We start from the raw sequence: 19,537 nt of genomic DNA, 5'->3' as shown, positions 1-19,537 counted from the left end.
TCAAATCTGGATTGGCCACGTGTAGGTGCCCACCCTGCTGTACTCATTCTCTGGCCCTGAGTGATTACTGAGGGGTGAAGAAGACCACCCCTTACCTGAAATTTCATATATCCTCTGGTAATGCACTCTTAGGGTGGGAGTACTCCCCCAAGTGCTCAGAGGTCCCCCAGGGCCATTCCTGGTGATATCAGAACAGTGTGGTTGGATGGTTCAGTGCTTAGGGCTGCAGATGTGCTGCTTGTGATTCGGGGCCATCCTGGCTACACCTGGCAGTGCTGGGTAGCTTGGTGGTACTAGGGGCTAAATCCTGCATATATGTGGCCTGGCCCTTTGAACTTTCTGGCCCCTCCAGTAATAAACTTTTATATTTAGGAAAAAAATGAGTTAGAAAAATATAAACTGGAGATATAGTAAAGTGGGGAAGGCCTTTGTCTTGCACAAGCTGACCTGTGTTCAGTCCCCGGCACCACATATAGTCTCTCAAGTCCCACCAGGAGTGATTCCTGAGCACAGAGCCAGGAGTAAGGCCTGAGCACTGCTGGGTGTGGCCCAAAGACAAGTAAATAACACCCCTCCCCACCCCCAAACCTCAAACAAAAAGCAAATTATAAACTAGAGAAAATCTTGACAGGAATTGCTTTGATCCATGGAGTCTTTTTCCCGTGTCAGGAATTGTGCAAAGCACATTTCAGAGATTACTGGGCTTACGTCTCACAACATCTTGGTGAAACAGGTGCCTTCAGATTCTTCAGCATCTGAAGGGCTGAGATGAGGAAAATTTGTCAGGAAGTTTTGCTTTTCTTTCTTTCTTTCTTTCTTTCTTTCTTTCTTTCTTTCTTTTTTTTTCCCTCAGGGAGATCTGAATCATTTTATTATATATATTTTTTTCTTGTTAGTTTGGAGTTACTATTTGTTTATTTGAATTGTGGTGCTGGGGGAATGAAGCCCAGGTCTCATGCATACAAAATTTGTAATTTTCTTTTTTGTGCTTTTTTGGGGTCACACCTGGTGATGCATAGGAGTTACTCCTGGCTTTGCACTCAGGAATTACCCCTGGCGGTGCTCAGGGGACAATATGGGATGCTGGGAATAGAACCCGGGTTGGCCGCATGCAAAGCAGATGCCCTATCCGCGGTGCTATTGCTCCAGCCCCCGCTTTTATTTTGGTTTGGGGGGGCCACACTTGACAGTGCTCAGAGACTGCTCCTAGCTCAGTGCTCGAGGGTTGCTGCTGGCAGTGATTGGGTTGGGCTTTGGGGACCATGTGGTGCTGGGCACTGAAACCGGCCTCTGGCATGCCAAGCATGTACTTCTGCCCGTTGAACTCCGTCTTCTGCCCAAGGCACCTTGCTTTTAATAATGACCAGAGGTCTCACCTACAATGTCCTTCATTGACCTCTACAATGTATTTTGTTTAAAGTAGCCAAAGGGACCCTAAGATAACAGGGGAGGGAAGCCGACATGCCAGTGGAAGGTGTGGAGTTCTAAGAGTGCATGCATAAAACTCTGTCTTGGGAGGTATTGTACATCATGGTGCTTCAAATTAAAAAAAAATTAAGAAAATAAAAAAAAATAAAAATAAAAACAATGAAATTAAGTGTCCCTACATCTGCCAGTTGAGAGATTTCACTTAAAATCTCAGATGGTTGGAGCCGGAGCCATAGTACAGCAGGTAGGGTGTTTGCCTTGCATACAGCTGACCCAGGTTCAATCCTCCACATCCTATATGGTCCCCCGAGCGCCGCTAGGAGTAACCCCTGAGCATTGCTGGGTGTGACCCAAAAAGCCAAATTAAAAAAAAAATCTCAGATGGTTGAAACTTAGCACTGAACCTGTATTTCCGCCTGGCGGTACGAGTGTGAAGGAGGCAGGAGCTCCCGTTAGAGGGGGCCTATTCACCTCAGTCTTGGTTCTGCATTTGTGTTCCCTGCCTGGATCCCGTGGATCACTGGTTTCCAACTCTGAGAGCACGTTAGTAGCTCTGGAGGACATGCAAAAACAACAAGGACAAAAACACTTGGTTTAACAGACTGGGGTGAGACTTTTCATTCTCAGCCGCCTCTCCTCCCAGGTGACTCATGTGAGCTGGAACTGAAGGCAAGAACCACTGGAGTGGGGCTGGGGCTATAACACAACAGAGAAGGCGTTTGCCTTGCACGAGGCAAACCAGGGGTCAATTCTCAGCATCCCGTATGGTTCCCCCCGAGCAACCCCAGGAGTAATTCCTGACTGCAGAGCCAGGAGGAACCCTGGGTATGGCCCAAAAGAAAAAAGAAAAAAAAATCACTGGAGTTGCAACTTTTGATCTCATGATCAAGATGAGGCCTCACTGAGCAGGAATGGTCAGTCAGGAGTCAGGTTTGGACCCTCTGCCTGGGAGGACTGTGATCAAATGCCCTGGTTCCTGGCCATCCTCTAAAACTATTTCCTCCAGAGACGTGACAGATGCAGTCTGTTGTGTTCAAAGACCATTTCTCGGCTTTTCCTTAGATTTGCCCTCCTCCGAGTCTGGCAACCTTGAGCACTGGAAGCCTGGAAGCCTGGGTTACTTGTTTGTGTTTCACCCTCTAGCCCCTGGCTCGTTTCGCAATGGCTGGGGCCCGGCGTTCCTAACAGATAGACAAGGCCCTCGCCGACGCCCTACTTCCTCAATGCCTGAGATGCTACCAGTGGAGATACACGCATCAGCCTGTGACTCTGATCTCCAGCAATGAAGGGTTCACCCATCAGGATGTGTATCCCTGGGATTGGCTTTCTCTCAGCTGCTTTCCTGGGAGATTTGATCTGGGGGAGTGAGGTGGCGTGAACATCGACAGGCTGACGCTTTGTCAAAGCATGAATTTGCCTCAGCTTCCTGGGGGACCTGCTAGTAGCAAAGACGGGTCACCCACGGGGTGGGTGTGGAGCAAGAAAGGCTGAGCCTTTCCAAGGTTCCCCTCCACTCCCCCCGCCCCGCCTCACCCCACTCTCCTCACCTCCCACAGTCTTGGTTGTCTTGGAGAAGGTCTGCATGTGGGTGGCAGCCGAGCTGGAGAACTCTGGGGCTGTGGTGAATGGTTGTCACGGTGACGGCAGGCGTGGGCACTCACCTGGGAGCACCAGGGAGATGAGGAGGCCAGGAAGGACAGGGAAGGAGGTAGGTGGGAGGGTGATTTGAAGATGTTCCTGTGTGTATGGGGTGGGGGGGACAGCTGAGTGCCAGGGGCTGGAGGGGGGTGGTTACCGTGTGTGGAGAGGTGGGGGCTTGGCTTCTCTTTGCCTTCTTCATCTTCTCCTTTCTCTGGGGAGTGATCAAGACCAATGAGCCTCTCCCCCACAGTGAGAAACCCCAAATCATTGCAGGTTCTTAGCAGGGGGAAGGTGCAGGACTTAGATATCCCCAGCGAGCCAAGTCAAGCCCAGAGAAAGGGCCGAGAGGCGCAGCTGGGGGTGCTGTGTGTGCAGGGTGCCGTGTTTCTGCACAGGATGGAAAGTCGGACCCAGAAGGAGCTTCCTGACAGAGGCACAGATGGCAGGGCACGTTTCCACTGCATGTTTCCCACTTTGCACTTGGGAAGTGGCAAAACCAGACACTTTCATTTCTTAGAACTTCCTATTTTGAATTTTCATAATTCAATCGTGGTTAAAAAAATGAAACATAAAAATCTTTAAAAAGGCTCAGGGAACTGGTCTGGGCTCCTTACGGAATTTTATTTATTTATTTATTTATGTTTGCTTTTTGGGCTGGAGCGATAGCACAGTGGTAGGGCGTTTGCCTTGCGCACAGCCAGCCCGGCCGAGCCGGGTTCTATTTCTCCACCCCTCTTGAAGAGCCCGGGAAGCTACCGAGAGTATCTCGCCCGCACGGCAAAGCTTGGCAAGCTACCCGTGACAGATTCAATATGCCAAACACAGTAACAACAAGTCTCAAAATGGAGACGTTACTGGACTTGCTTGAGCAAACTGATGAATAACGGGAGGACTGTGTTTTTGTTTTGCTTTTTTGGGTCACACCCAGCAATGCACAGGGGTTACTCCTGGCTTACGCACTCAGGAATTACTCTTGGCAGTGCTTGAGGAACCATATGGGATGCTGGGAATCGAACCCACGTCGGCCGCATGCAAGGCAAATGCCCTACCTACCTGTTGTGCTATATCACTCCAGCCCTTCCTTATGGAATTTTCATCATGCAAATGTGAACGTGATTTTGTCCTGTCTCCCCACACCAGGCCATGCGCAGGGCTTACTCTTGGCTCTGCACTCAGGAATCACTCCTTACAGGGCTTTGGGGGGCCAGCTGGGGGGCTGGGAACTGAACCTGGGTCAGCCGTGTGTGCAAGGCCTACCTGCTGTTCCATCGTTCTGGCTCGTCAAGGCAAACGCCATACTCTCTCCATCCTGTCCCTCCAGCCCCAAGAATGGCGGCCTTCTAGACTCTTAGTACAGCGCCTTTGGAATTCCCCAAAGCCTTGATTCCCCGGCTCCACCCAAGGTGGTAGGAAGTGTCTCCTGCTTGGTGGAACTCTGCCTGGGCTGTGTCTAAGAATTCTGGGTGCTGACCCCACCCCTGCCCAGCTGCTGTCCCCTCTCGACTCAGGTAGCGGGCTCTGCCTTCCTCCCTCCACGTGGCAGGCCCTCAGAGTCCTGCAGCTCCACCCAGGCCTTTGGAAGCGTCATGCGGGTCTGGGCTCTGTGTCCGTGCTCTGTCTTCCTTGGCCACAAGAATTTACCAGTTTCTTAAGTTCCTGGCTCCTGGGGGTCATCCCTTACTCAGATTCTGTAGCAGCAGCTGCTAGAGGGTACCATGCTGTGTGCATGCATGCTGTGTGTGTGTGTGTGTGTGTGTGTGTGTCTGCCTGTCTGTCTGTGTAGGGGAGGGCAGAAGTGAGGCGGGGGACACGGCGGGCAGCAGGCAGGCTTCTTTTTCTTTGTGGCCCAGGTTTTGCTCTCCCTGCTGGGTTGGGATCCCTGCTGGGTGGGAGGACTCAGGGGGACATGTGCACCAGGTTCATCAAGAACCAGGAAACAAAGCCACAGGCTCTTAGAGGAGGGATGAGGGGGTCTGTAAAGGTGTCACTCTGCATCAAGCGGCTTTGTGATGCCTACACAGTCTGAGGGATCTTGCAGGGAAGCCCTGCCCCATCCCAGCTTGTTTTTTTTGGAGGGGCGGCGGGGGAGAGTGTTGGGTCACACCCCACTATGCTCAGGACATCTTCCTGGCTCTCTGCTCAGGGATTACTCCTGGCAGTGCTAGTGGGACTGGAAGGAGTGCTAGGGGTCAAACCAGGCTCAGCCACATGCAAGGCAAAAACCTTAACCCCTGTACACACACACTCTCTCTCTCTCTCTCTCTCTCTCTCTCTCTCTCTCTCTCTCCCTCTCTCTCATTTTATTGTTCCCTTTGGAGCACATCTTCATGGTGCCTGGACCCTCACCAACCTGCATAGGCTCTGGAACTGACTGCTGATGCCCCGTGGCTCTCTCCTGACCCCCTCCTGTTTGGGGTGACCCTGCCCTTCAGCAGAAGAAGCATCACAGTTTTGCCGCTGTGTCCTGGGTTGGGGGAGAATCATGCATAAAGGTTGGGGTTGGCTGGAACTCTGCACCCATATGCCAAGTCCCTGGACCTTCCCCCTCCCCCCAAGCCCTTACAATGGAAACTTCTAGGCTGCAGCTGCTGTGGGGGTAAGTAGGCCTGTGTGTACGACCTGAAGGTCTCCCGCTGCAGCTCTGGCGTCTCAAGCCCACCTGTGGAAATCTGGTGGCCTACCAACCACTCTGCCAGCTATGAGGCACACCTGTCTCTCACCTGCTTTGAGGTGCCTCTGGCCCAGGGCTCCTGGCTGAATGAGGGGTGCGGGTGCTGAACTGTCCTGCCAAACCCTGACTTCAAATTTGGATTCATCCTCTATCTCCAATGTCCACCAGGGGGAGTAAGGAGCACCAGGGCCAGGTGCTGTAACTTGTGTGAATGTTTGTGCACAGGTGCATGTATGTATATAGAAGTACGTGTGTGCATATGCGCACACATGCACGCGTATGCATGTGTAGATAGCATGTGCATGTGTCCGTGTGTGTGTGCGCGCAAGCACGTGGTTCTAGGGAAAGGGGCCTCGACAGGTACAGGAAGGTGGGGAGTGGAGAGCAAAGGGGAAATCACCCAGACTCCGGAGGGTACTTTTGCTCAAAATGCTCTGTTTATTGCTCTATTCAGTGACCACGAGCAAATTATAAAAAAGACACCCAATGTCAGTTTGCCGTGGAGTAAATATTTAAAGTCAGCAATAAAAACACGTGGCTCCAAGAGAACACAGGTGGCCGAGAGGCATGCAGGCCTTGCTGAGAGCGCCCAGCACACGCGTGGGCACAAGGACACGCAGAGCGACAGGCACGCAGCGAGGGGGGGGGGGCGCAGTGACGGGAACAGGTTTCACACAGACCCAGCCCGGGCGCCCCCTGGACTCACTAAGACCCTCTGCTCCCGCTCCCCAAGGCCCCACAGGGTCACCCCCTTCCTGCTGCGCCCTCCAGAGGAAGGCCCTCCCGCCCCCTTCCCCACCTGGAACCCACAGCTGGGGACCAAACACTGCTGCCCACTGGGAGGAGGGGGTAGGGGCGCGGCAGGAGACACAGTGACCGGTTCAGACGGCAGAGGTGGACGGACGGACGGACAAAACAGGCTGCGGAGGACACGGGGGTGCAGCACGGCACTCACACGTTTGGATCAAGTAGTGCCGGAACCATCGTGAAAAACCGGAGGTCCCAGGTGTGTGTGGTGTGGGGCAGGCCCTGGGGACCCCCGCCCCCCGCCTCCACGTGACCTGGACCACTTTTCCCCGGCCCTGGCTCCCCTCCCCGATATGTACAGAAGGAAAAGCTGTGTGTGTGTGTGTGTGTGTGTGTGTGTGTGTGTGTGTGTGGTGGGGGGCAGGGAGGGCGCCCGCAAAAGGGAAGGAAGCAGAAGGGGCGGGGGCGGAGGGGGGATGCCCGGAGGAGCTGGGGGTCACTCCGGGGTCGGGCGGGACAGCTGCTTCTCGTAGAGGCTCATGACGTGGTGCACGAACTGGTACTGTTCGCAGGTCTGGATCATGCCGCCCCTGCGGGCAGAGACGCAGGTGAAGTGGGAGGGGGGAGGGGGGTTGGCCCAGGCAGCAGCAGGGACGCAGGTGCAGTGTCCACTGCTCAGGCCCCGGGCCTGGCTGCTCCTCCTCCCTCCTCCCTCTCCCCGCGGGCCCCAGCCCTTGGCGCACCTGTCCTGCCGGAGCTGGCACGTGGTCCTCAGGATGTCCACCACGCCCTCCCGCCGGAGCTGCTGGCAGCAGATGCTGGTGGCGATGAAGCAGCCCGTCCTGCCGATGCCCGCGCTGGGAGGAAGGGCAGGGTGGGTGAGGACAGCGGGGATGGGGGACGTCTGGAAAAGGGGGAGGGCCGTGGAGACCAGATTCCTGACCCTGGGGGGGGGGGGTGGCCAGGGAGGACCCACCTGCAGTGGACGACGATGGGCGCGCAGCGGGGCCCCTCCTGCTGGGCGGCTTCCTCCACCTCCCGCACCAGGTGCAGGAGTGGGGGCGCCCGGTCGGGGGTCTTCTGGTCGGGCCAGGACGTGAACCAGTAATGCTTCAGGCCCCGCTCCTCCGTCCCGCTCTGGCCGGGAGACAGGACGCGGCAACAAACAGGTGAGTGCCCCACACCTGGCCCAGACCCCACGGAGGACATGCAGCCCCCCCCACCCCGACCACGGCCGCCGGGTATCCTGGACGCGCCCGGCTCTCCAACCCGCATCCCTCCGACGGCAGCCAACAAGGCCTGCCGACCCACAGTCCAGGCCCTGCGCCCCTGCGCGGACCCTTCCGAGGGGGTCGGGATGGGGGGGTGGATAAAAGCCATCACCTGGCAACACTGATGTGCAGTGCAGGGCCTCCCCCCACCCATCCCGGCAGGCCCCGCCCAGCCCCGCCCCTCCCCCGGCAGGCCCCGCCCCTCCCCGCCAGGACCCGTCCCATCCAACTCTGCCCTCCCTCTCCAGGGCCCCCTCCTAAATTTGCCCCTCCTCTTCAGCCCCCCCCAACCCTGCCCCTCCCCTTCAGTCCCCCAACCTTGCAATTCCCCTCCAGGCTCCCCTCCTAGTCCTGCCCCTCCCCTTCAGGCCCACATCAGAACCCTGCCCTCCCCCTCCTCCTCCAGGTTTCCCCCAACCCTGTTCCTCCACCCTCAGCTCCTCCCCTCCCCCCCCCCCCCGCACCCCGTTTCTGTTTCTTGTAAACATCTCCCACATACTATCCAACTGGTTTATAGATAGAGCCCATTGCCTCTTCCAGCTTTCCAACCGTACTGCCTTCCAGGCCCTCCCTTTTTTTTTCTTTCCCTCTGCCTGGGATGCTTTCTCCACTTGGAGCCTCTAAGAGGATGAACTCCTGTTCATGCTTCAGAACCCCAATATAGCACTGCCACTCCAGGCAGCCCTCCCTGAACACCCCAGCTGGCATAGAGTGGTTTTCCTGGGTTCTTACTGGTGTCTAGCTCATACTTACCGCTTCACGGGTGCTCCTGGAGGATAGAGTGCAGGCTCTATCTTAGTAAGGAACTTATTAAGTTCCTTATTAAGGCTCTGGGCAGCAGCTCTGTGTTTTCAGTACCCAACCACCCAACCCAGGGCCCTGGGCAGGTGCTTGTAAAAGTTTTGGGACAGAAGTAAATGTCCTCCCCCCCACTCCATCTTTCCCAATTCTTCTCTCACCAGCCCTGTGGCGCTGAGATAAGCCCTCAACTCCACTTCTCTTTCTGGAGAGACTGGAAGCTGGTTCCTCAGGTCTCCGGGTTACTGGTGGCAGCTACCCAAGCTGTTCTCCCCCCCCCACCCCCACCCCCATGTCCTGGCTCTTTCTGTCCTGCATCAGAGCTGTGCTTGTGGTCACTGCCCTCTGGGCACTGCTGAGAGCCCATCCTGCCTTTGCAGAGGGAGACAGGCCATCCCTGGACAGGGTGAAAGTTCCCTGGTAGCTGATCGCTTTTAGACTTTAAGGGGTTTTATCACGTCCCCACCCAACCTCTCCCAAACACGGAATTCACCATCTTTCAAAATGATGAAATAGGGGCTGGAGCGATAGTACAGTGACTGGGGTGGGTGTTTTTGCCTTGCACACGGCTGACCCAGATTTGATCCCCGGCACCTCATATGGTCCCCTGATCATGCCAGGAGTGATTCCCGAGTGCAGAGCCAGGAGTAAGCCGTGAGCATCGCTGGGGGTGGTCCAAAACCCAAATATATACATATGTATGTATACATATATAAAAATAGTTTTCTTGATTTCTAAGGCTCTCTTGAATCTTAAGAACCGTCTGTTCCTTATTAAGATTCTCTGGAATCCCAGGGAACAGTCTTTGCTGTTATGCTGAGCCTGGAAGGAGCACAACTTCGGGAGGGGGGGAAGGGTGCCTCCCCCCACTCCTCTGCGCTGCTTTTTACACTGCTCATCTTTTGTAGGTCTCCCCAGCTTCCAGCATCGGTCCCCCCACCCTCCACAACCCATTTTTTTTTCCTTTCTGTCACCACAAATCTCCCAGTGCCAAATGCAGGAGGAACTGTCTGCCCCCTGGTGGACAGATCAGGCACTACATCAGGCCAGGATGTTTCTCACTGGGGGTCTCAGGCTCCCTGGGAATTGATCCGCACTTCCAAAGGCAGTGTTGGAGGCAGCTAAAAGCCACAATTTTGACTTTGGATACACTTCAAGCATAACTTGGCGGCCTAAGGAAGGGCAGTGTTGACAGAGAGTTCAGAAGAATGAAATGCCGGGGAGGTTGGGTCCTGCTATCTCTGTCCATTTATTCCTCCCTCATGCCTGTTTCTCAGGGAGTTCTGGGCTGATCTCAGCTACAGTATTGTGGTGCGTCACTCTCCCACCAAGACCCCCCAAGTCCAGCCCCCAGGCCTCACCCGGAGTGAGATGAGCCGCAGCCGGTAATCCTCCGTGTGGATGACCTGGCGCACCGTGACCTCCACATCGTCATACGCTGCCTGCTCCTCGGGCCAGTATTCGGTGCACTTCTGTAGGGGTCCACATCCAGCCGTGAGCTGCTGCTCCCTGACCCCAACTATGCTCTCCCCAGTGCCCCCTCCAGGGCTCCCGGGGAGACAGAATCCAAATGTGCTCAGATTCCTTGGTTCCTCATCTGGAGGATGTGAGGGGCTTGTCTAGGGATTCAATTCAGGGGGGCTGGAGGCAGCTGGATCAGCCCCAGCAGGCTCATCTGTTTGAAAGATCAGGTTCACTTGGGGCCAGAGAGAGAGAGTAGAGGGGAAAAGTCTCCTGCCTTGCATGTGGCCATCCCGATTTCACTGCCCAAGCACCTCTGCCCCCCCCCCCCATAGCCCCTAAAGATGATGGGGACAGGAGAGCAGCTCCTGGTCCTACCCTGAACTGTCTGTGTGGCACTAGACAACCTGAACAGCCGCTTGCTCCCCTGCACACCCCCGCCCAGAATGACCCAATTCTCACTTCCTGTAGCATATATGACCAACCTCTCAGATTGGTTGTAAGGATTAACGTGGCATCAAGAAGGCTGGCAGGGGGGCTGGAGTGACAGCACAGCAAGTAGGGCATTTGCCTTACACGTAGCCGACCCAGGTTTGATTCCCAGTATCTCATATGGTCCCCTGAGCACTGCCAGGAGTAATTCCTGAGTGCAGAGCCAGTAGTAACCCTGAGTGTGCATCGCCGGGTGTGACCCAAAAACCAAAAAAAAAAAAAAAAAAAAAGAGAAAAAGAGATGTCTGGCAGGGGGCCAGAGCGATAGTACAGCAGGGTGGTTGTGTACAGCTTCAATCCCTAGCACCCTATAGAATTCCCCAAGTCCTACCAGGAGTGATCCCCGAGAGCAGAGCTGGATGTGGCCCTCCCTCACCCCCTCACACACACAAAAAGATGGGGGGTGCTGGAGCAGCAGGTGGGGCCAGGCTGCTGTGCCCACCTCGTTCATCTCCTCGATGTTGGTGATCATCACAATGATGGGCGTCTGCTCCTGCCACACCATGCGCCAGAAGTCGGCCACGGTGCTGACGATGGGCCCCTGTGTGGCGATGTACACCTTCTCCGACCCACCATAGCCCTGTGGAAAACAGCCAGGGCCCAACTGTCAGGGCAAGGGGTGGGGGTGGGGCGGGGAGGGATAGGTCCCTGCATCCAGGCTCCTCCCAGGAGGGGTCAGGGGGTCTGGCAGGGAGAGCCAGGTGGGCGCACTCACACGTATGTAGTTGGCATTGATGTAGGAGCTCAGCGGGTCTTCAGGGTCTGGGGAGGTCAGGCAGACTCTGCTGTGAGGATCTGGGGTGGGGGGAGACGTAGGTGACTTCAGGGCCCATGCACTGCTTTCCAAACCCAACACGGCCTCCCTCACCTGGCCCAATAGTGCAACGTGGGTGCATCCCCACGGTCCCCCGGAGGTGGCCGAGGCGTAGGAGAAGAGAAGGAGAGAGTGCTAGCTTCTGCTGTGTGGGTCCAGGGCCTGCTTCCTGCCAGGGTCCCTGCCGGGTCTGGAAACTCAAGACACCTTGTGTTCTGGGAAGGAGCAGGTCAAAAGTGCAGAACTCAGGAAGTCCTGAGTTCTGGGTCAATGACGATGCCACTGCTGGCATGCAGAGGGCCGAGCCTCTGGTTCTCTGGGACTGCTGGGTGTACGCTCACGGCCAGGCAGTGCCAGGAAGCTTTTTTTTAGGGGGGGGGGGATTGGTTTTGGACCATATGTAGTGGCACTCAGTGCCTACTCCTGGTGGGGCTCCGGGGACCCTCATATGGTACTGGAGAATGAACTAGGGCGGGCCATGTGCAAAGCAAGTGCCATTGTTTGCCCTGCCCGTGTCCTCCCTGGGCACCATGCGGCTCGAGGGCTGTTCGGATCCGGGGGCCGGACGCCAGGGACAAAGGAATCCAGTCTTTCAGGTCTGTGCCCTGGCAGCACAGATGGACGTGCTCAAAGCCGAGTCCCACCAATTCGTACGTCCAAACCACTGGCAAAGAGGCCAGAACATCATGTTCTGCTGCTCAGAGGCCTGTCTGCTGGCTCCAGCAAGCGCCCCCGTGTTGACGGTGCTGCCAGCCTGCCCAGGCCGGGCTGGGGCAAGAAAGCTGCGGTGCTGGGGATGAGGGGTAGAGTGGACTAGTGAGGTGCAGGTGGGCTCAGCTCAGCTTTGGCCAGGGCACTGGATTCTCATCTGCGTGTATCACCAGCTCGCTGCTCTTCCTTCTGTGGTGTGACAGGGGATGCTGAACTCCAGGCCCTTCCCAGGAGGTGTTCCCAGCCCACTTCCAGGCCCCTCAGTTGGACGCCAGCACTTCCTCTCGCTGGGCCTTGTCTGGAAGCCTCGCTCGGCTGGTGAAGAGGGAGTGGGCGACCCTCAGCAGTTGGCACCATGCCTGGCGGGCACTTGTGTTGTCGCAGTTACTGTGGAGTTCTGGACCAGAGGGCCCCAAACTTCTGAGACTTCTCATCCCCCTTTCAGAATGAAAGATGTCACTCCCAATGACTTCACTCTTCCCCCACCTCCCTGAAAATTAAACTTTTAAAAAGTGAACAAAGGGAAAGTGCCCCTCGAGGTTACTACCATGGCCCCTAACTGTTCCAGCCGACCCATGGACAGACGGAAGACACAAACTTTGAAGTGGGCCTCTAGAGTCTTCGAGGAGCAGGGGTGCAGGGGTAACAGGGACCCTCTGTGGCCTGGGTAGGTGACAGGGATGGGGTGGGGGTGGGGGGCTGGAAGAAGGTGTGGTGCGGCGAGGAAAGGTCTTCATGAATGGTCCCATAGGCCAAGCTTCTCAGGTAGGTCCTAACCCCCAGGATCTCAGGGGGTGGCAGCGGCAGTGGTGGTGGCAGTGGAGGAGGAGGCGAAAGAAGAGGTGGAGTTGGAGGAGGAGGAGGAGGAGGAGGAGGAGGAAGAGGAAGAGAGGAGGAGGAGACCTCGGAATTGTTTTGCACTGCTTGGGGGACAGGAGGGAGAAGTAGCAGGGACTGACCAGGTGATGGTTTCAGGGCCCAAGCAGGAGGTGTGGATGACCAGAGGCTACCTAGGGGGCACTGTGCCCACACCATCTGTAAGTGTGGCCCTTGGAATAGGGCAGTGTGGAAGCTCCTTCCCCGGAGGTCCCATGACTGTGAGTGGAGAGAGGGGACTCCCATGCATACAGGGCAGAGTGTCTGCTTACGTGCCTGGGACAGAGTGGGGTAGAGGGTATGTGGGGATCCCAGGATTTGTGTCCCCTGTGCGTCTCCTTTCTGTGGGATTTCCCAGCTCCTGGGTGGGGGCTCAGCAAACCTGCCAGGGCCTCAGGGAGGTCGGGTTCTCAGGGCCTCTCCCCCACCCCCACTCCCCCACCCAGGCACACAGCAAGCCTGCATTCCCCATTGCATCTGAGGGTCTGGAGGCTCAGGATCTGGTTGAAGGTGAAACCTGTCAGCCGTGCAGTGGGGCCAGGTAGAGGGAAGGCCAGGCCTCCCCCCTGCTGGGGGTCTCTGCGAGTGGTCAGTAAAGCTCGAGATTTTGGAGAGGGGTACCTGAGCCCCCCCTCCAGGTGGGAGTAAGGAGAGGAAAGAGGTGAGCAGCCCTGAATAATGCATCCTGGCCTTAAATGGTGCTTTGTTTAACCGGAACTACCTAGAGACTGTGTAACCATAGCAACCAGAAGTCGATATTTTAAAAGTTAAAAATAAGTCATGACATCGTACATGTTGTTGGAGATGCTGATGGCAAAACTGCTTTTTGAAAGCCTCGCTACTCCTTAAACGGAACAGAATAGGTTTTTGGGGGATTCGTTTCATACCAGTCACCTCCCCCCTGCCCCCACCCCACCCGCAAGCTAGCCCTGGGCCTGGGCCGAATCCTTTGCAAAAATGACAAAGGGCGAGGGGGTGAGGGGCAGGATGAAAATGACCTGAATATGATGCTCCAAGGCTGAGAGGAACATCTGGTCATCTGGTATACCCGCCTGTCAGCCCTCTTCCCTTGGTGGGGACAGTCAGGGCTTCCTGTGGAGGCTCCCTGGAGCCCCTAAGAGGATTTCTTTCTCCCTGTGGGGGCTCTGCCTGTGGGAAGGCTCTCCCTTGGACCACCCAGCCCCAGAGAGACCAACATTCCCAATCCTGGGGTCCCAGAGGCCCTGACTTGAAACTGGGAAGGGCAGCAGGGAGGCTGCTGGAGGGAGTGGGGGGGGACCCTCTAACCTCTTTGAGTCTTCACCCCTCGCCCTTTTACAACCTGCGCACTCTGGAGAGAGAAAGGCGGCAAGAACACTTCTCTGTCACCACACTGCTTGGGAGCAAACGGTCCCCATTGCTCTTCCTCTCTGGGTTCTCGCAGGGTCCACCCCACACTGGGCTACAACCAGGGTCCCCGAGGAGCTGTGTGGGGACAAAGGTTTGCCAGCACCCATTCCCTCCTCAGGTCCCTGTGCCCCTGGGGACCCTGGAGGCCCCCTTTAGGGTTTGTGTCTTCTTTAGGGTGAAGACGTTGCCCCTCTGGGGATGGCGAGTCCTACTCACTGGGAAGGATAGTTTTGTACCGGTTCTTCCGCACCAGCCCAGGGATGTCATATTCCTTGGGGTCCACGAAGTTCATGGGGATTTCCTGCAGGGGACACAAATGGGTGTGAGCAGCTGCCGGGTGGCCTCCCCCAAACAGGGGCTGTGAGGACCCCAAGCTCTAGTCCCAGAGGCTGGCTTGAGTCCACACATGCAGGCAATGAACCATCACATGGCTGAGTTCAGGTCAAGAAACAGCTCACCGGGCCAAGTCTGTCTGCAGGTGGGAGGCCTGGGATGGATCCTCACCTTTGCCAGGTCCCCTGAGCCAGGAGCAGCCCCTCAGCACTGAGCTCAGAGTGCCCTTGAGCAAAACTGGCTGTGCCCACCCCCGAATGATTTAGTTCATGTAAGCTTTTTAGGGGGCTCAAGAGACAGCACAGTGGGTAGGGCGCTTGCCTCGCAGAGCGCAAGAGCCAGGAAAAACCCACGAGCATAGCTGGGTGTAGACCCAAAAAACAAAACGGAAGTTTATAGGGGATGAGGCTCAGTGATGGAGCACTTGAGCCTGGTCATCCCCCTAACAGCTCCAAAAAAAAAAAAACCCAAACGTCTTTTAAGGAGCTTCTGTCAGTGCTTAATTATACTATGACAGCCTGGCCCACAGCAGACAGTAAGAGGTTGACAAGCAGAGCAGACACAAACACAAGAGTGGTAGCCAATGCCCACCCCTCTGCCTCTGCCACATAGCCCTGGACTCCTACACAGGCCCCCTCAGGGCTGGCCGGGCCCCAAGTCTACCTCCCCCCTTCTCTTGCTGTCCTGTCCTCACTAGAGCCCCTTCCCCCAGGGGGAAAGGCAACCCCTTGTGGAACTCCAGGACTGGGGGGGAGCACCCCAGTCACTCTGCATTCAGGAACAGGGATCTCCCCGCATCTGGCTGTTGGATTCCTCCAGCTACTTGGAGAGACCTTAGCTGAGCCTCTGACCAACTCCTGAGCACCTCTCTGGTCAGCCCGAGGCTGAGCTCTTATCGAGCTGCTGGCGGGGAGCTTTGGTGCTGTCCCACTCCCCAGGGCTGTCAGCCTGGAAAGTTGCCCCTCCCCTCCAACACATACATGCACACATACATACACGCGTGCGCACACACACACTCATGCACACATGCACATGTACATGCACACACGCATATGCACACACACACACACACACACATGTATCTTCTGGGACAACTCCCCAAGCCTCTTCATCCCCACCTTCCACCTGGCCACGCAGTGGGGCACCTGACTCCAAACTCAACTGTGTGTCACCGCACCAAGTCCAGGCTTTGTGAAAGGAAGATGGAAGTGTATGTGTATGTGAGTGCATGTGTATGTGTGTAGTGTGTGTGTTTGTGTGTGTGTGTTGTAGATATAGGACAGGGAGGGGAGCACTAAGGCAGTGGGGGAGGAAAGAGGCCCCCCCGGGAAGAGGAGGGGGTTCTGGCAGGTGGTAAAGCATCAAGCAGGAAGCACTACTAGTAACAGTGCTGGAAACCACAGTGCCTAAAGTTATATATAAAATAATAATAATTTTTTTTAAAGGGGAGCTGGAGCGATAGCACAGCAGGTAGGGCGTTTGCCTTGTATGCAGCCAACCTGGGTTCGATTCCCAGCATCCCATATGGTCCCCCGGGCACCGCCAGGAGTCATTCCTGAGTGCAGAGCCAGGAGATAACCCTGAGCACCACCAGGTGTGACCCAAAAAGAGAAAAAAAAGTTATATCACCTGTCACAGAGGCAGGTGGCGGGTGGGAGGAAGATGGGGGACACTGGTGAAGGGGAAGAGGACACTGGTGAAGAGATTAGTATTTGAATGTGTTTTGCCTGAAACCAAATCACGAACGACTCTGTGATTCGTGGCAACTTAAGTTAAAAACAAATACCAAAAACAGAACTAGGGGCTGGAGCGATAGCACAGTGGGTATGGTGTTTGCCTTGCACACAGCCGACCCGGGTTTGATTCGATTCCCATCATTCCATATGGTCCCCTGAGCACCGCCAGGAGTAACCCCTGTGCATCGCCGGGCTGGAGCGATAGCACAGCAGTAGGGCGTTTGCCTTGCACGCAGCCAACATGACCCAAAAAGCAAAAAAAAAAAAAAAAAAAAAACAAACCAAAACCCTCCAAAAAAAACCAACCCCACAAAACTTACCCGTTAGGATTATTAAAAGAATCAGAAGGAAAAAAATAAACTGTACCAACGTGCGTGCCCATGGAGTGGGATGCAGGCACTGGGCACAAGGCAATCCTACCTGGGAGGCAAGGACCTGGGGACGGGTTGGCTCTGGGGCTGCAGGGCAGGGGGCACCCAGAACTAGGGGCAAACTATGTGTGGGGCTGGGGGTGGTGTGAGTGGAGGTGCAAGAGGGGCAAGGCCCGGCCTGGCCTGGCTGGAGGTGGACAGTGCCCAGAGGCAGGGGGCAGTCTGCCCCTAGGGGAATGTGGCCCGTGTTTCCCATAGACCCCATCACATTCTGGGGAATTTGGAGCAGGGGTCAGAGGGCACCGGAAGTCAGACAAGGGAGCAGGGAAGGGAGAAGGGGGCCTAGGAAGAGGGACAGTAGGGGGAACTAGGCTTCCCCACTCCCCAGAGACTCTCCCCAAACACCCTGGCCCAATTTTGCCCACAGAGGCGGCTGGGGTCCCTGTCAGTGAGACCAGAAAGAAGAGGCCAATGGACAGTCCCGTCCCCTCCTCCTCTGGGGCCTCCTGCCAGGAAACACAGGGGCATCAGAGCCCATGATGTGCCAGCACTGCCTGGGAGGGGCGGGTTTATTAATCCTGGGTGTCAGATTGGGGAAGGAAGCCCACCCTTGCCAATACCTAAGCTTCATTTCCAACTTTCCCTTTATCAATAGAAATAGAGTTGAGTGGACCATCCCCTATGTCCTACATCCTAGCTCTTAATCTGTGCAGCCCCGAGGCGGGCACTCCTGGGTTGCCACCTCCATGGATAAGGGCCATAGGTCGGGGTCCCCCAACATCCCAGGCAGAGGGGCTGGAGCAATAGCACAGCGGATAGGGTGTTTGCCTTGCACACAGCCAACCTGGGTTCGATTCTCAGCATCCTATATGGTCCCCCAAGCACCACCAGGAATAATTCCTGAGTGCATGAGCCAGGAGTAACCCCTGAGCATAGCTGGGTGTGACCCAAAAAGCAAAAAAAAAAAAAAAAAAAGCCCCAGGCAGAGGCTGTAACTGAGACCTGAAGTAAACAGGAGCCCCCTAAGCTAGGGAAAGATGAGGGGCTGGGTATGTGCGTGTGTGCATATGTGTGCATGCGTGTGTGTGCGTGTGTGTATGCATGTGCATGCATATCGTGTGTGTGTTGCATGTGTATGTATTGGGGCAGGCAGCAGGAGAGGGGGCAGCCCAGGGCGCTCTCTGCACAGTGCCAGGCAAGACAGACTCAGGGCACCCCTACCCAGCCACCCTCCTGGGGGGCGGGCACCCTGTCCACGGTCCATCTCTCAACACCTTGATTCTTCCTATCCCTATTTTGCCGTTGAGGAAAGGGAGCTGGAGGTTGCAGGGCCGCCAGCCTGCCTGTGCTGTGGTCCAGGCGACCATCTCCCGGGCTGCAAAGGAACCCCTCACCGGCTCCAAGGGGGTGGGGGGAGGGGACTCACGAAGAACTCCGCCTGCAGCAGGAAGGGGTCCAGGGCCTTCTCGTGGAGTTCCTCGGCCTGCAGCACGCGCGAGGCGCTGAGCAGGTACTCGCGTGCTGATTCCTCCCGCGGGGACATGAGGTAGCCGAAGCTTTCCTCCGTGCAGCCGGGGGTGCACATGTCCAGGGTCAGGGAGACGTTGGAGCCCCTCCTGGAGGGATGATGTGAAAGGGAGGGGGTGAGTCTCGGGGCATCCGTGGGGGGCCGGGGTGCAGGAAGATGGGGGGGACACAGTATGCCCAGAGGTGGGCACGGGACAGCACCCCCGACAGGGCAGATGGAGCCGATATCTCCACCTGAGGCCTGGCCTGACTCACTCTGGTCTCCTGCCTTCAACTGTGAAGGAGGCCTGGCACCCCGGTTCTACAGATTCCAGCCAAGGGAGACTAAAGAGCAGGTAAGGTGCTCTCCTTGCACTTGCCCGTCCTGGGTTCGACTCCTAGCACACCGTTGGGTCTCCTGGGCTTGCCAGGAGTGATCCCTGAGCACTGAGCCAGGAGTAAAGCCTGAACACTGACTGAGCCAGCAGTAAGCCCTGAGCACCACCGCATGTGGCCTCCAAATGAAACCAAAGCAAACCAAAATGAAGGTTCCAGACAAGGCAGCCTTGACACAGTCTCTCTTTGTCACCGCAGGCAGCTGTGCTCAGCTGCTAGGATCCGGGAAACTCCCAGGATCTGGCCAGAGCAGAGACTTGACCTCACTCTTGGTCTCAGGTTGCGGGGCCCAGCAGTGGGGGATGAGGAGCCCGTCCTGGGAGAACAGGACCTTCTGCTGCCAGGGATGGCACAGTCCCACAGCCTCCCTGGCAGCAAGGACAGGCTTGCTCCATTGCGTCCAGTATCTAATGACAGATAACAAGAAAGCTCTTCTTCATTCGGGAAAGGAAACAGAATCCCAGGCAGATGCTAAGACGCATCGCCCCTGTGTGGGCTGAGAGATGGTACAGCAGGTCAGGTGCTTGCTGGCCTTGCAGCCAACCCCAGCTCGAATCCTCTGGCACTGCCAGGGGTCCTCAGTCCTGAGCACAGTGCCAGGAAGAGCTCCTGAGGAAGGCGGGATGTGGTTTTGAAACAAAACAAGACAAAACTTAGAACACGCCCCAGCTCCCACGCGAAGAAGTGGCATCACTGAGCAAAAAGCTGGGTTTCCTGACTCCTCGTCCAGTGCTCCTTGGGTGCCTTGGACGGATAACTCAGAATTGGGGTGCTCTGACTTACCCGGCAAGGCCCTGAGAAGAGGGTGCCACATCTCCCATGGGACAAGTGACAGAGAGAGACCCCCCCATCCACCCACCTTATGCTCCACTGTGGACGTGGGCCCAGGCCCAGTT

General features: G+C 56.3%; 1 protein-coding gene across 1 annotated transcript in view; it reads right to left on the bottom strand.

Annotated features, from left to right (window-relative positions):
• Positions 1-6,834: 6,834 nt before the first annotated feature.
• Positions 6,835-19,537, bottom strand: part of PTPN5 (protein tyrosine phosphatase non-receptor type 5) — a 64,484-nt gene continuing 51,781 nt past the window's right edge. Inside the window, exons 7-14 of the mRNA XM_056130911.1 lie at positions 18,166-18,355; positions 14,516-14,600; positions 11,225-11,304; positions 10,952-11,089; positions 9,918-10,028; positions 7,464-7,624; positions 7,231-7,344; positions 6,835-7,077 (exon numbers count right to left, since the gene is read on the bottom strand). Of these exons, the coding sequence (XP_055986886.1) occupies positions 6,984-7,077; positions 7,231-7,344; positions 7,464-7,624; positions 9,918-10,028; positions 10,952-11,089; positions 11,225-11,304; positions 14,516-14,600; positions 18,166-18,355 (973 nt within the window). The 3' untranslated portion in view covers positions 6,835-6,983. The remainder of the gene's footprint in view (positions 7,078-7,230; positions 7,345-7,463; positions 7,625-9,917; positions 10,029-10,951; positions 11,090-11,224; positions 11,305-14,515; positions 14,601-18,165; positions 18,356-19,537) is intronic.

Source organism: Sorex fumeus, unplaced genomic scaffold (assembly GCF_029834395.1).
Source record: "Sorex fumeus unplaced genomic scaffold, SorFum_2.1 ptg000007l, whole genome shotgun sequence".
Lineage (NCBI taxonomy): Eukaryota > Metazoa > Chordata > Mammalia > Eulipotyphla > Soricidae > Sorex > Sorex fumeus.
The sequence above is the reverse complement of the archived record's forward strand: the minus strand, read 5'-3'. Positions and strand labels throughout refer to the sequence as shown.